Source organism: Erinaceus europaeus, chromosome 8, assembly GCF_950295315.1.
Source record: "Erinaceus europaeus chromosome 8, mEriEur2.1, whole genome shotgun sequence".
NCBI lineage: Eukaryota > Metazoa > Chordata > Mammalia > Eulipotyphla > Erinaceidae > Erinaceus > Erinaceus europaeus.
In genome coordinates this window covers 52,163,606-52,179,897 of record NC_080169.1, presented here as the reverse complement: position 1 = coordinate 52,179,897, position 16,292 = coordinate 52,163,606, and the positions used below count along the sequence as shown (strand labels likewise).

General features: G+C 36.8%; 1 protein-coding gene across 2 annotated transcripts in view; it reads left to right on the top strand.

Moving 5' to 3' along the window:
• COL1A2 (collagen type I alpha 2 chain) overlaps nt 1-16,292 on the top strand; it is a 38,825-nt gene that overhangs the window by 15,392 nt on the left and 7,141 nt on the right. For both annotated transcript variants that reach the window (XM_007522499.2, XM_060196219.1), the window contains 25 exons: nt 66-110; nt 224-322; nt 748-801; nt 927-1,034; nt 1,414-1,467; nt 1,566-1,664; nt 2,577-2,630; nt 3,213-3,311; nt 3,753-3,806; nt 4,619-4,672; nt 4,805-4,858; nt 5,131-5,184; nt 6,158-6,202; nt 7,659-7,757; nt 8,915-9,022; nt 9,674-9,727; nt 10,779-10,832; nt 11,536-11,589; nt 11,686-11,739; nt 11,836-11,943; nt 12,394-12,447; nt 13,298-13,351; nt 14,320-14,481; nt 15,364-15,471; nt 16,137-16,244. In XM_007522499.2, coding sequence (XP_007522561.1) covers nt 66-110; nt 224-322; nt 748-801; nt 927-1,034; nt 1,414-1,467; nt 1,566-1,664; nt 2,577-2,630; nt 3,213-3,311; nt 3,753-3,806; nt 4,619-4,672; nt 4,805-4,858; nt 5,131-5,184; nt 6,158-6,202; nt 7,659-7,757; nt 8,915-9,022; nt 9,674-9,727; nt 10,779-10,832; nt 11,536-11,589; nt 11,686-11,739; nt 11,836-11,943; nt 12,394-12,447; nt 13,298-13,351; nt 14,320-14,481; nt 15,364-15,471; nt 16,137-16,244 — 1,890 coding nt within the window. The remainder of the gene's footprint in view (nt 1-65; nt 111-223; nt 323-747; nt 802-926; nt 1,035-1,413; nt 1,468-1,565; nt 1,665-2,576; nt 2,631-3,212; nt 3,312-3,752; nt 3,807-4,618; nt 4,673-4,804; nt 4,859-5,130; nt 5,185-6,157; nt 6,203-7,658; nt 7,758-8,914; nt 9,023-9,673; nt 9,728-10,778; nt 10,833-11,535; nt 11,590-11,685; nt 11,740-11,835; nt 11,944-12,393; nt 12,448-13,297; nt 13,352-14,319; nt 14,482-15,363; nt 15,472-16,136; nt 16,245-16,292) is intronic.

The following is a 16,292-nucleotide window of genomic DNA, read 5'->3' as shown; positions in this document are numbered from 1 at the left end:
GGGGTCAGAGAAGAACAGAAATATTCTTTGTTATTGACATCTTTGTCCTTTCTCTTTCTTCACAGGGTAATCCTGGAGCTAATGGTCTCACTGGTGCTAAGGGTGCTGCTGTGAGTATATAAGGGTGACTAAAATGTGCTGCTGCAGTTCTAAAAGCACTTTAATGTGTACTCTTTTTCTTACCAATCATCACAAGATAGACCATAATCTTTGTTTTTCACAGGGTTTGCCTGGTGTTGCTGGGGCTCCTGGTCTCCCTGGACCTCGTGGTATTCCTGGTCCTGTTGGTGCTGCTGGTGCTAGTGGAGCCAGAGGACTTGTTGTAAGTATTCATGGCTGTGAATTTCATCATCCACAAATACCAACTCTGCTATCATTTAACCATCATCCAGATTTTCTGTAGCTTAATCATTCTTATTATTTCCTTCCATGGTAATTTTACTTCACATTTATTTCATAAATATTAATTAAATCTATTCATTCCCTCCATTTGTCACATAAACAGGAAACATTCCTCCTGCTATCCCAGAACATTACACAAAAGTTATCATAGCTCTGATATGTGTAGAATATCAGTCTTAGCCTTCAATCAAGAACAATCCTTTGTAAACCAATGAAAATTTCAGCACTTCTCAGGCCATTTTAATTTATCTTTACCTTGATCCACCAATAATTCTAAAATGTTCATCTGTGAAAGAGTTGTGATAAATGATTGCTGTTTGATTACTGTTTTGTTTGGGACCCTAGGGTGAGCCTGGTCCAGCTGGCTCCAAAGGAGAGACTGGCAACAAGGGTGAACCTGTAAGTAGTGTTATAATCACATTCATAGAGTTATCATTTTTCCAATCCAGTTTCTCTAGCAGGATATGATATGAAAAAATCATTTTACATATCCTCCTTTCTTGTTTCTTGTTTTCATTAAACAGGGCTCTGCTGGAGCCCAAGGTCTCCCTGGTCCCAGTGGTGAAGAAGGAAAGAGAGGACAAAATGGTGAAGCTGGATCTGCTGGCCCTGCAGGACCTCCGGGGCTGAGAGTAGGTTCCAAATGTTCCTGACACCCAGAAACACAAGTGGCAAATGATGACACCCCCTTCACTGGGAATTGGTTAGAATGACTGAATGCATTTTCTAGATGAAGGAAGCATCTGCTTTCCATCTGCTTTATTAAGTCAGTTACTCGTAATTTGGTATGTTATAAAATTGGTCTGGAAACAATGTTGACCTACTTTGCAAAGTGCCTCCTTCACACATTCCTTTGGGGGTTGGGTGAAGTTTTTTGACTTGCTTTATATTTGTGCTTCCCCTTAAGGGATGTTAAAATATATTGCATGCTTGCTGTGTTTCAGTAAACTCTGCTTTATCTAATTCAAACATTTTCTCCAACATTATTCTATGTAACCTGCTCTCTTTCAGGGAAGTCCTGGTTCTCGTGGTCTTCCTGGAGCTGATGGCAGACCTGGTGTCATGGTAAGTTGTTCATTACTCATTTTCTGTGTAGATGTTTGTTTCTAATGGTGAGTGTGTCTTTAACTCTAGCATGCCACCCCCCCCCTTCTTTTTAATAGGGTCCTCCTGGTAGTCGTGGTGCAAGTGGCCCTGCTGGTGTCCGAGGTCCCAGTGGAGATTCTGGTCGCCCTGGAGAGCCTGGTCTCATGGGACCCCGAGTAAGCTTATGAGTAATTCTGAGCAAGTCACACTAGGCACAATTTCCTTGTTTAAGAAACTGACTGATATTTGAAGACAATAATAAAAAAAAAAAAATCAAGTGAAAATTTGTTAGTAGGTTTGCTGGTGGTTGCCTTTTTGATTTAATTTTATCAAAGCTGACTAGATATATTTATAAATTTGGCTAGTTCATGAAATTCCTATTTATTACTTGATACAATGGCTATGAGCCTTTTGAAAGAATAGATTTATTTTAATGTATCCAAATTAGATTGATTCTCCTCTTGGCATGAATCTTTTATCTTAATTTGTGAGTTTTATATAAGGTGTTCATGAAACATATTAGGACTATACATTATCATTTTATTAGATTCATAAGTGAAATCACTTTCTGGCGATAACAAAGTGATATAATGTATTCATCATCACACTAGCTATGGAGAAATGACCTTTAGATTCATAGGCACTCTAATCCATAGCAATAGAATGATTTTTTGTCTTCATTATCTCTAATGGATGAGTATCAACTCTAATTGTACCACAACAAATAATAGAAACACCGAATATGGAATTATAAAAATCCATTTTGAAAACAGTTAACTATATTTGTTTTTCTATTCTAAAGTAACAAGATACATTTGTCCATACAGTATATTGCTAACAGCTTCTTGATATATCTTTAAATGGGACTGTTGCACTAAAAATCAGTAATAAGAAAGACACAGGAAAAAAAGAAACATAGAAGTAAGATTTCAAAGATCTTTCACATCTCCCAACTAATGGCTAATACCCCTGATGATTTGTCTGAACCAACAAAGAGTGAGAGGAAAATGTTTTGTGAGATTTCAATCAATTGAAGTCTCAAATATGTGTATTAAAGTGCTAATATTAAAGCACCATTTGTTTTATAGGGTTTTCCTGGTTCCCCTGGAAATGTTGGCCCAGCTGGCAAAGAAGGCCCCTCAGTATGTATTTCTGGATTCTCTATTAATTTTTTAAGGACTCTTATTTCACCCTTATCAAGTCTTTTCTGAGGCTTATTTATACATGAATACATTGAAAATAAATATCAGTCGCATACATCACCTGGGAACGCAAAGTAATTGTAATTACAGAGTTGAAATGAATAGAGGCCTGAAAAGGGGGGAAATAGAAAAATAAGGCAAGGGAAATTGAAGAGGATGACAGGATATGGGAAGAAGAAAATTGTATACATGAGAGACAGATTTGACTATTTGTGTCCCACCATTCTATTTAGAAAAAGAAAAATGAGGTCATATTTTTGACACATCGCCCAGGAACCTCTGTGTTTCCAGTCTCATCCCATAGCGAGAGCACAGGTTTGAGGTCTTGAGACCTTGTTGACACATAAACTTCATTATTTTTGTATAGAAAATGTCAAAGATTACTTATTTATTAGTGATTTAAATATGGTTTCCAAGAGTATAAGATTACAGGGTTATTGCTTCACACCACACTCACCATCAAAGTTCTGCACACCCTCCCCTCAAATGATGCAGAAGCTTAAAAATAAACTCTGATTTCAGGGCCTCCCTGGTATAGACGGCAGGCCTGGACCAATTGGCCCAGCTGGAGCAAGAGGAGAGCCTGGTAACATTGGATTCCCTGGACCTAAAGGCCCCAGTGTAAGAAATTACCACAATCTACTCTCCCTTAGCAGTTTTTTGTTTGTTTGTTTGTTTTATTTTGTTTTGGGGTGTTTTTAATTTTTTTTTGGCTACATTTTACTAAAACTCTAGTATTGCTATCTTAGACTGCTCTATCTCAAGGGAGTTCCTCTACAACATAAGAAAACTGGAAGTCACTGTCCACATAAAAGATGATCCGTAGTGTATCATTATGCACCAAATTCAGACATACATCTTCAGAATCATTTACTTCTGTGGACACAGGCATACTTTGTTATATGTGAAGTTATATTATGACAATCATGCCTTCAGTAACAGAATTTAGGGACCATCAGCCTTTCCTGCCTCCCTCTCAAGAAAGCCAAGAAAGAAGTTAACCCTTCAAAATTATTGTAATTTGTTTTACATTACATGCTTTTTTAAAAAAATCTGTTATAGGGTGATCCTGGTAAAAGTGGTGATAAAGGTCATGCTGGTCTTGCTGGTGCTCGGGTAAGTGTTAATACTATTAAATCCAAGTACTCTTCATATAGGGAACACACATCTTTTGAAGCCACATTATATAATTCTATCAATTTTTAAAATGGTTTCTCAAAGCACCCTTATATCACCACAAAACATTTTTTTAAATTTTTTTTTATTTAAGAAAGGATTAATTAACAAAACCATAGGGTAGGAGGGGTACAACTCCACACAATTCCCACCACCCAATCTCCATATCCCACCCCCTCCCCTGATAGCTTTCCCATTCTCTATCCCTCTGGGAGCATGGACCCAGGGTCATTGTGGGTTGCAGAAGGTAGAAGGTAGAAGGTCTGGCTTCTGTAATTGCTTCCCCGCTGAACATGGGCGTTGACTGGTCGGTCCATACTTCCAGTCTGCCTCTCTCTTTCCCTAGTAGGGTGTGTTTCTGGGGAAGCTGAGCTCCAGGACACATTGACCACAAAACATTTTTAACCATACTTATATGACCATAAGCTAGCTATAACAATTCAAAATATTTATGGGCACAATCTGTTTTTATTTATTAATTCTGTGATTTTTAAAAAAAAAACATTCTAGTAAATATGCTAGTAGCACTTCCTGGATTTCATAATAGGACTGCCATCTATGGACCTCCTATGAGTCATATCAAAAGTTTGTAGCAATATTTGGGCTTTAACAGAGAACTGAAAATAAGTTTAATTTATGTTAAATGGCAGGTTTTTTTGTTTGGTTTTTGAGGAGGGAATGAATAAAGCTTTGAAGCATCTTCTACTCCCTAATTCCTGGGTAACTCTGAAGCTTTTTGTTAAATGTTTTAGGGTGCTCCTGGTCCTGATGGAAATAATGGTGCTCAGGGACCTCCTGGAGCACAAGTGAGTATTTTTCCCATTCTTGTTCTTTTCTCCTCTAAAATGAATCTACTTATAAAAACAGCAATTGGAATTTCCTAGTATGAAATGAGGCAGCTAGGCAATGACTGCTGTGCTTTTTCTTATCCCTTTTAGGGTGTCCAAGGTGGAAAAGGTGAACAGGGTCCTGCTGGTCCTCCAGGCTTCCAGGTAAGACAGAGAAAACATATATATATTAATAAAGGCCTTTTGTCAGACCACCAAACTGTAAGTCACCCTACTACTCCAACCTCACCTCACAGAACATGATTTCAGAACTGAAGCAAAGGTATATTTTTTCAAGGCAAACTTTCATAAATGTTGTAATAACATCAATTGCTAGTGATAGTATAGATATTAGGTGCCCCCCACCCATAGACTAATTACTAGCATATCCCCTGAACGATATCCAGAAGTTTGAGGTTTTTACTTCTTTCATTTAGGGTCTGCCTGGTCCTGCAGGCACAACTGGAGAAGTTGGCAAACCAGGAGAAAGGGTGAGTAAACAATGGGAAATTCACTTGGACTTCTCCCTTCCTCATTTAATGCTTCACTGCTGTGCAATTTTAATATGCAAAAAAATGTTAATGATAGCATTCTGCGTATAATAGTAGCAATGGAGAAAAAAAAGTTTTTCATTCCTGTTCAAATTACTTTAAGTATTAGATGGAAAGTGACATTATGGAAGTACAATGTATTGGTGAACTTTCCCTTTAATAGCCTTACTTTTTGGAATTATTTGGGTAATGTTATAATACAAATCATTTCCTTCTCCATAGTGAAAAGGTAAATGCACTGATTTTTCCATCAAACTAGACCCTGAAAAATTGCTTTTAATGTTTTTCTTGGCATTCAGACATGACACTGCTATCCACAATCAGTGCATGGGTTCTGAGTCATTTTCTTTGTAATTGTGATGAATGTGCTTCAATTCAGTTACATTCTGTGGTGTGGTCTCCTTTGTCAACAGTGGGTCACATTAAGGAGGCAGCTGGTCAGTAATAACGGAGATACACTTGGGTATACAATTAGTTAGGTAATGTGCAGAATATGATCATTTCTATTAAGAAAGCAGTCTGCTTTATTGTTAAAACAGGTAATGTCTGATGTTGTTCACTATTATTTATCACATTATTAAAGCAGAGAATCTGTCACTTTTCTAAATGTGAAAAACAAAAGAATGAAAAGAGAAAAAGAAAAAATTGACTAAATAATGGGAAGCTTACATTTTCTGATACCAGTTTCTGGGATAGTTTTATCTTTGATATTAGTGTAATTCTTGCTTTTTTGTATTATTCTATTCATAGCTGTTCATTCCCTGGTTCCTAATAACCTATTCCCATATTTACTTATGTAGGTATAGCCTACCCTGCTTTATTTCACTCTTTCAACTTTTATAGATCTCAGAGACATAAGCAGATTTATCTATATGTAAATTTCATACCTTGCTTATTCTCATATTCTACCTAGGGTCTTCCTGGTGAATTTGGTCTCCCTGGCCCAGCTGGTCCAAGAGTAAGTGTTACTTAATTTCCATGAACTTTTAATCATGTGTTTTCAAAACCTTGATGACCTTGCAACAAGTTTCTGACATTTTTTTAGTTATCAAACATAATCTGTAAATAACATTATATTTCTAATATGGTAATAGATATTTGTACATAATTTTTTATATTTCCTATTAAAAATCACACAGTTACAAGAAGTATAGATGAACTAATGTGTTTTGAATCCAGCGATTCGTAGAGACAGGTACAACGTATTTGTGACAGTGGTTTGGCCTGAGCCAAAGAAAAGCAGTATCTTTTATTTAATATTTATTTATTTATTTATTCCCTTTTGTTGCCCTTGTTGTTTTATTGTTGTAGTTATTATTGTTGTTGTTATTGATGTCGTCACTGTTAGGACAGAGAGAAATGGAGAGAGAGGGGAAGACAAGAGAGGGGTAGAGAAAGATAGACACCTGCAGACTTGCTTCACCGCCTGTGAAGCGACTCTCCTGCAAGTGGGGAGCCAGGGATTAGAATCAGGGTCCTTACGCCGATCCTTGCACTTTGCTCCACCAGCACTTAAACAGCTGCGCTACCGCCCGACTCCCAAAAAAGCAGTATCTTACTTGGGGATTTTAGTTGATTTTTTGCAAGGTGTATTGATATTCAAAGTCTAAAGCTAAAATCACTAAAATATAGAAATACACAGTTTCTACATACCACATAGAACTTTAAATAAAAATAAGATTAATAAACATGAAATATAGTCTGTGGTTATTAGAATAACTTAGTTTACCCCTGAAATATCCTATATGGATCATATACCATATGTATAGCATGTTCAAATAAATTTAGTATCACAGAACTATAGTACCATAAAACCAAATTATAGCTGGGGCCTTTGAAGCAATTACTTAATGTGTCTATGGCCATGCCACCCTGAATAAGACTGATCTCATCTGAAACAATTACCTAATACTATATTCTGCATAACAGAATGCTGTGTATTTATTATATTTACATGCAAGTTTATACATATGAAATAAAAATAATAATTATACACTTACATACAATATACAGACATGTATGTCAGGCTGTAAAAAATAAAAGAATATAGGTATAAGAATATTTAAACTTCTGGCACTGATATTTACTTAAAATGACAATCTTTTGCCTTGAATACTGTGCATAACTGGCACCTGTTTCACCTACAGACACATCGCAAAGAAAAATGGATTTCAAAAGTTGACTGATATAATGTAGAAACAACAAATGTTAAAGAGTTGTAGCAGAACATTAATGCTCTGTGAGATTTCAGAGGTTATCTTATCCTACCCTTTCATTTTATTAATAGAAAAGTTGAGAGGAAAATTATAATTTAGCAAGGCCCATACTCAAATAGCTGTGAGCTCTGATGTATAAAATGGTATCTCTGAATATGAGGAATAGTGCGACAGTTCTAATTCCTTGTATCTTTTCAGGGGGAACGTGGTCCTCCAGGTCAAAGTGGTGCTGCTGGCCCTTCTGGTCCTATTGGAAGCCGAGGTCCTTCTGGCTCCCCAGGACCTGATGGAAACAAGGTAATGTTTTAAGTTATATAGTGTTTGCTTGTCTCAGTATACTTTAAAATAAGTAAGTAGTGTAAGATAATAAGATTAGAGTTTTTCAGGGTTTTTTTTTTTTAGAATTCTTGTTTTTTTTATTTACTTCCACTTCTATGGTGATTTCCATCTCAGTAAATAAAATATTATTCCAAAGAGCATTAATTAAAATATATATAATATAATGTAATTAATTAATAAGTGAGAAAAAGAGGTAAGAGATTCCATTGTTCTGTACATGGAAGCATCATATATTTTTGGATGCTTCTTCTAGAGAACAAACTATTATCTTCTCAACATCCTACTTTATAAAGTAGATTTTCAAAAGGCAGCCTAAATTTTAATACCAAGAGAATTCATGATGATAAAATTTAACAAAACAGTACATTTACCCCATATATACCTGGAAACTTGACTTAAAAATAGAATGTCATTAATTTAAAGTGTACGGAATTATATGTTTCTTTAAAAAGTAAATAACTCCAATATGACAGATAATATTAACTCAGTGAACTTTGAACCTTTAAAGAAAAAAGTGAAGATTAGCTGCAGAAATCTATTGTTGATATGTGAAAAGCATAGTGGGAAAAAACGAAAGTCATGCCACAAGGAGAGGGTAAATAAAGGAAACAAGGCTTTTGAGATATTACTTTTCAAAAGGTTGTATTAAAGAAGCTAACCAGCAGCTTTTAAGTATGTAGAACTGCAGGGTTTTATATAAAAATGGAACCTATAGTCTCCACACTTCAGAAGATGAAATGAAAACATCTCTCCAACTGATGAGGTCTTTTCCATATTTCCTGTCTGGTCTAAGAGACTTATACTTAAAAAATGCTTGTGGACAAATATTTACACTCTCTCTACTTCCCATTGTCCTATCTTCTTTTTCATGTTTGTCGTAAGAGGATGGGAAGCAGGTTATCGAATAATCACAGCCACCCACTTCCCCTGTCTCTTTAGTCACCCTGGCATTAATTGCATCTTCCTCTGTTACATTCTTCCTCTTTCCAGTAGCCTTCCTTTGTATCTCTAAGTAGGCAAGAATGCTTATCTATTAAATGACTAAATTGGAATCCTTCAAGAGTTTTTCTTCTTTTGCCACTGAAATAATTGATTTCACATGTGTTTGATTCAAGGGTGAACCTGGCGTGCTTGGTGCTCCAGGCACTGCTGGTCCATCTGGCCCTGGTGGACTCCCAGGAGAGAGGGGTGCTGCTGGTGTACCTGGAGGCAAGGGAGAAAAGGTATCTTCTCCATATTGGACCTTAATGTATATTGTTGATGAATTCTAGCTAAGAAGGCTGCACAAGGACACTCAAGTTTTCACAGTTCTTGGCAGGGTGTCTGGTAACATTTTGATATCTGTATTCATTTCTCCCCCTGCAGCTTAGCACCTACGCATTTCTAAACTCACTAATCTGGCAAAATTCCTTGCTACCATGGAATTTCATGCAAACAGATGGTGTTGAGTAATACATGAGGCTCATTTTAATGCCACTAACAATAATGCCTCATCCTGCCCTAATTAATGGGAAGAAACTATATTGAACAGCTGTCAACCGTGCTGCTGCATTAGTTATGCCATGAGAGTGATCAGGCACTGAAGCCCATTGTGATGTTGCCTTATAATTCTGTCCACATGAATTTGTACCTTGCTTGATTATGCTTCAGGAGGGTGTATGGAAATTAGAAAAGAAAACAAATAATCTGGAAAGGGTTTTGAATTATTTTGTCCTTACTCATCCAGTACCCTACAGAATGGTACAGGAATAAAGACATTACTAAAGATCTTAAATGATGGAAAGATTTAAATGTCTCTGTCAAGACATTTCCAATTAATTTCTATTTAAAAATTTGGTTAGGAAACATAAAGTTGTTCTTGCTTTACACTTCAGGGTGAAACTGGCCTCAGAGGTGAAATTGGCAATCCAGGCAGAGATGGTGCTCGAGTGAGTAGAACTTCTTGCTTGTTTATTGGTAATGAGAGTAGGTGTTTGGTTGGTTGGTTGGTTGGTTGGTTGGTTGGTTGGTTGGTTGGTTGGTTTTTTGTTTTTGTTTTTATACTTCACTCAATTTGAGTTGAAGCTATTCAAAACAGCTGACAAAAGTGGAATTTTATTAAAAGTATATTCCATTATTTCTTGGACCCATGACTAGAATCATGCTACATTTTCTAAAGGAAAAATACAACATTTATTTATTTTAAAATCATAGTCGCTAGTGTTGATTATATCAAATACATACTATCAACTGAAAACCCTGGGTTCAACAGAACTTAATTTTTTTTCTGTTTTTTAATTAGTGATTTAATGATGGTTTAAAAGATAGTAAGATTACAGGGATAGGGTCCCACATCACACAGAACTTAATTTTTAAATGATTGTTTATTACTGTAGGACTGTAGAAAAATAATTAAGTAATCCTCTTGTATTTTAAGAAGTCAAAGCTTATAGTAAAGTCCTACTTGAGTACAAGTCCTAAGAATTTACCACTCAAAGAGGAGCCCCAAGGATTTGTTGTTAATACTACAGAGTTGCCTAATTTAAACCCATAAAGGTATAACCGCAAGGTATACACTTAAGTATTGGCATCATGATTCTTCTGTGCCATAAACTACCTTTTCATCCCCCCACCTCTCCCTCAAAACTGATAATTCATTCTGGTTATCATAATGGCCTTTCTTCTGAATCCTACAGTTATAACAGCACTCAATAAAACTATGTGCTTGGTGTTCTCAAGGGCATTGTACAAAAGTAAAAAACTCAAACCTCCTCAAATCTTAACCTACCCTTGACTTATACATGTTCATAGCCTTGATCACTGAGATATTTTCTTACTGAATAACAGTCCTGATAATTAGTACTAAAATTCAGCAGAGACTTTTTCGATGTCCATCCAGAGTGTGCAGCAAAAGTATTCAGTAAAGGGGAACAGCAAAGTTTGCTTTTGATAGTATGGGGATTCGATTATTTAGTAAGACTTCTTTCTTTTTGATACTAGGGTGCTCCTGGTGCCATAGGTGCCCCAGGGCCTTCTGGAGCCACTGGTGATCGGGTAAGGAAACATTTTTCACTTGAGTCGCAATCCTCTGAGTCCATATCAGTATCTAAACTTTCCCACCTGTCTTAACCCCAAATAGTCCCTGCAGTTCATTTTTATGGCTTAGTATAAAGTCAACTTAGTTTAAAAATCTATCCTTTGTGTCAAGCAGCAGGAAATAAGTGTTATATGTTTAAGGTTCTGTTTCCCTTCTATGACTGTGTCAATTATCTGATCTATACTTTAATCCCTATCATTTGTTTTAAAGTCTTTCCTTCTTTCCTATTAACAATATCCTAATGCACTGAGCCTTTTCTAAGCCTTCAATTGTTAAAAGAAAAAATCAATAAAATACATAGCATGCCTATTTCACATTGAACATTTCATTTAAAATAGACCTTATTTATTGCATCATACAGATTGCAGCAAATCAACCCTATGTCCATCTGAAAATTAAAATGCCTTCCTCTTGGTGTTGTAGGTACTGATTTATAGTGTTTTACTACTGTATCACCTATATGACTTCAGCCCCCAAACAGAGTAGAACATTAAACAGAATCAGAGTACATTATTTTACTGTGCGAGAGGTACTTGAGTTATCTCTTCTGATGCAACTGCAAACTATAAAACCCACTCTCTACTACTCTCCCTCCCTGCTCCTATCTATTTGAGCATTTATGTGGGGAACATTAACAAAATCATCTTTGTCCGGTTATAGGGTGAAGCTGGTCCTGCTGGTCCCGCTGGTCCTGCTGGTCCTCGTGGTAGCCCTGTAAGTAGAAACTTGGGTCATTTGGACACTCACAACTTTTAGTCAGTGATGAAACAAAGATCACTAAGACATTTTTAAATCCCTTCCTCCTCTTAGGGTGAACGTGGTGAAGTTGGTCCTGCTGGGCCCAATGGATTTGCTGGTCCTGCTGTGAGTACTGTAAAATGAATATTTATCTGTAAACATCACAAATTAACAAGAAGAGTGAATTGGAATACCTGAAATATAACTGTTCTTTCACAACAGGGTGCTGCTGGTCAACCTGGTGCTAAAGGAGAGAGAGGAACTAAAGGACCCAAGGGTGAAAATGGTATTGTTGGTCCCACAGGACCTGTTGGAGCTGCCGGTCCATCTGTAAGTTGAATTTACTGATGGTCAGTAGTCTAACTGTCCATGAAATTTTATATTTGAGCTTTAGTTGATATAATGCATCAATAAACTGTTGGCTATACACAGAAAATGCATCAAATAGAATGTAACTTTAAAGTAGTCATTAACATTTATGTACTACTGTACAGTTTAGCAAAGTTTTATAAAACTGTTTCATATTACTCATTCAATAACCCCATAAGTGTGGTATTATTAAAGTAAGGACATTTATTTGATATGATAGCAATAATTTTTTTTTTTTACCTCTGGGTTTCCTCCTAATAGGGAAATTATCTTTCTGAGAGAAAAGGAAGGAAGGAAGGAAGGGAGGGAGGGAGGGAGGGAGGGAGGGAGGAAGGAAGGGAGAAAGACTAACATTTGTAAGAACTGCTTGTGACTTGACCTCACTCTTTTGGTTTATATGTTCCCATTTAGGGTCCAAATGGTCCTCCTGGTCCTGCTGGAGGTCGTGGAGATGGCGGCCCCCCTGTGAGTATTTACAATGCACTCTGATCTTTTAGGGACAACATGAAAGTTTGGAAATTTGGACTATAATGTAAAATTCTTGACATTCAGGCTAACCGATTCAGAAAAACTATGATCTTAATGTTAGGGTCAGGTTCATGGGATACTAGTTTAATAACATTCATAGGATGATTATTAACATAATTTTTACCTGGAGCTCAATGAAATTTATATTGTTGCTGCCTTATTTGAAGTAATAACCAAGGAAGGCCACAGGTAATTTAATTATGAAATAAGTAAAGCATTTCTGCAGTATTTTTTGTTATTTTGCTGATGTGCCATTTTTCTGTCTAACCAAGTCCTTCCCCATGGTGCCCAGTGCTGTCACATGTAGTCCCTAGAGACTCAGGGCTCTCTAGGAATGAGCTAGCTCCACTGACTCCTTCTTTTTTTCTCAGCAGTTAATGATGTAGTTCTTTTGTTGTTCCTTCCCCTGTAAAGAAATTACTTAAGGTCATTCCCTTAGTACCCAGAAAAGTAGATAAGTAACTATTACAAATCAGTGTGTAATACTAGCATAGTATTTTATCTTCTTGCTTTTTACATTAGATAATGTGCTAGCATTTCAGAATTACCATCAAAGCCTTATTGCAAAAGATAGGCATTGCAATTAAAAGCAGACTGATCAGAAAGAAGTGTAGAACAGCAGAGTCTTAAGGGTCTTACATAAACAATGTCCTAGTGAGACTACTTACTTACTTCTTGATTCATTCTTAGTCAGATGTATTGGGGATTTTCTAAAAGAGAGACTTTTGACTTACTCAAATCCCAGAGTTGATGCTGACAATGGAACGTCAATGTGTTTTGTTCTTAGGGTGCTACTGGTTTCCCTGGTGCTGCTGGGCGGACTGGTCCACCTGGACCCTCTGTAAGTAAATCACGTCAAAGATATGTCTTTAAATCTGTTAACCAGAAGGTTTGGCCTCTAGTGGGAAAATCGTATGAAATTTTTCTGCAGAACTTACTGACAATATTTTGCTATTATGTTCCTGGTCTCAAGTTAGTTTTGCTAACCTGTTAGTGCAAAACCAGCACAAATTATATTTAATATTATCAGCTTAAGATATTTTTATTCTTGTAAACACAAGTCCCCTTTTAGGGGCACAGTCTCTGTTATAAAATAAAAGGATGAGATTTTTAGTCACATATCAGATATTTCTATATCTAATTACACTTTACAGCCAGCATCCTGCCTTGGTTGTTAAGGTATGATTGCTCCTGAATTTAAAGGTGGTTTTGGCCTCTAATTTAATTCTGATTCAGACTCTTCTGTCAGGACTCAGGAGAATTTAATTAATTACCAAGGATTAAGTCTTCTGGTTAAGGTTTCAGTGAAAAAAAAATAGCAAAGATGTTGATTTCTTAGAACCCTTTTACACATTTGTAACAGAAAAATCTTCTTTCCCTGTAGGCATTTAATTAAACCTAGTTGAGAATATACGTGATTCCTCAATTATGAACAAAATGCTGGTGTTGATTTTCTTAAAATGGAAGTAATAACAGTCCTCCAAACCCAAAGTCCTACTCATTTACAATTAACTCTTATAATTCTCCAGTTCCAGTTCCAATATATCAGGTTTTGGGTGGCAAGCATTGCTTTTATTCAGTAGGTATTTGCCAATGTCATTGTCTCAGCAGTTCACTTTGTTATAGCCTTGGGAGAAAGAAGATGTGATTTGCATCTTTCTTCAGGAAAGAAAGTTCACAAAAATAAACTTTTTAACAAGATATTATTTTTCTGCTTCTCTATTTGCTCCTTAAAATACAGAGCCTCTCCTCTCTTCCAAGTTCATAATGACCAGTTGAACGTAAACCATCTTGCACTTTTGCTCACAGGGTATCACTGGTCCTCCTGGTCCCCCTGGTGCTGCTGGTAAAGAAGGTCTTCGTGGTCCCCGTGGTGACCAAGGCCCTGTTGGCCGAACTGGAGAAACTGGTGGTTCTGGCCCCCCAGGTTTTACTGGTGAAAAGGGTCCCGCTGGTGAACCTGGTACTGCTGTAAGTGATTTCCAATTCTTCTTTCTTAGTACCTTTTGTTATATTAAAATAAAACCTTTACATGTATCTTTTAGTGCAAGATATATGCATATAGTGCATGTTCTCAAGTGAACTCAACTGAACCAGGAAATCTTTTTTCTGCCAGATAGTTCTGGCTACTAAGTGGGGATGGCTCTAAATGGAAGAACTGCACTATTTTTATCAAACAGCTCCTTTTTACTTACTTATTTTAGTGAGAGAAATACAAACATAAAAGAGAGAAAAAGAGAGATCAGAATACTGCTTATTTCTGGTTTATGGTGGTATTGAGTGTTGAATCTGAAACTTCAGAGCCTCAGGCATGAAGGTCTTTTGCATAATCATTATGATATCTCCACCTCCCCCCCCACCCCTTCCCTCTCCACACCAGCCAACTCTTCAAACTATTGAGGAGCCAATATGAAGCTATTGAGGAGACCTTACTGGGTCGAAAACAGAACCCAGTGTTATTGTCAGCCTAGTATAAATTAATCAATATTAGTAAGCTACCAGTTTCTTAACTACCAATTTCCAGTATTATTGCTACTCTGAAATGTGCCTTTACTAGACATGATCCAATTAGAGACCAAGGTCAAAATTTTATTGCCTGAATAAATTCTATTCTAATGCCCCAGCTGGTTTAGTTAATTTCAGCCGCATGTTTTTTAATGGTTGTGTCACTGGTCTCACAACCAGCAATAAATACACATGTAAACGTAAGGTCATAACCAGAGAAAAGATAAAGGCTATGTCCTATTAACATGAGTTCACTGCCCTCACTAAATTATAGATAGCTCATTCTCACAATCCTCTAGCCAACCTGTGTTATCACCATTAATACTCAGTATTTTTCTTCATGCTCAGGGACCCCCTGGCACCGCAGGTCCTCAAGGTCTTCTTGGTGCTCCTGGTATCCTGGGTCTCCCAGGCTCCAGAGGTGAACGTGGTCTTCCAGGTGTTTTTGGCTCTGTGGTGAGTGTCTGACACCATTCTGATTCTCATTAACACAATAAAAGATTTTAAAAGCTGCCATTTCAGATGTGACAGATTGATTACTGAATAACTCTACTTAAGAATTTTTTTTATTCATGGCATTTTCTTTATACAGATCACATGTCACTTATCTAAGAAGCTTTAATACCACCTTACTTAGACACATGCTGTAAAGACACAGCTTAACATTATGCAGAATAATTTTTGTTCTTTTTACATGCTTAAGAATGATATAAGCACTAATTGCATTTACTCCTCTGCATTGTGAAATGCCGGCATCATTTATCTTGTAGGAAGAATAAAACTCTTTAAGTTCTGAATCATTCTATTATTCTTATATGTGACAGCAACTCAAAACCATCTCCATAAACTTTCTCAACTTTATGAATTCTTTTCATGTGGGGTAACAGATTAAACTAGGTTGACCTTGTACAGAGCAACATTTCAAACTTACATAAAGCTGACCAGCTACATGAGTAAGAGGAGAACAGGAGGATGACACATATGACCACTTTGGGGCTCATTCACTTTCAATTTATCTTCTTTCTTCAAACTAGAATCTCCTGACAAAGGCTGCTTTTGTGGAATGTGATTGGAACTCTATGTTCTGAGAGAATGCTAACGTGCTTTCTCTTCCTTTATAGGGAGAACCTGGTCCCCTTGGAATTGCTGGTCCCCCTGGAGCTCGTGGTCCCCCTGGTGCTGTGGGTAATCCTGGTGTCAATGGTGCTCCTGGTGAAGCTGGCCGAGATGTAAGTCCAACAGTTAGTCTGTAGAACAAAATTGAAGAATATTTACAT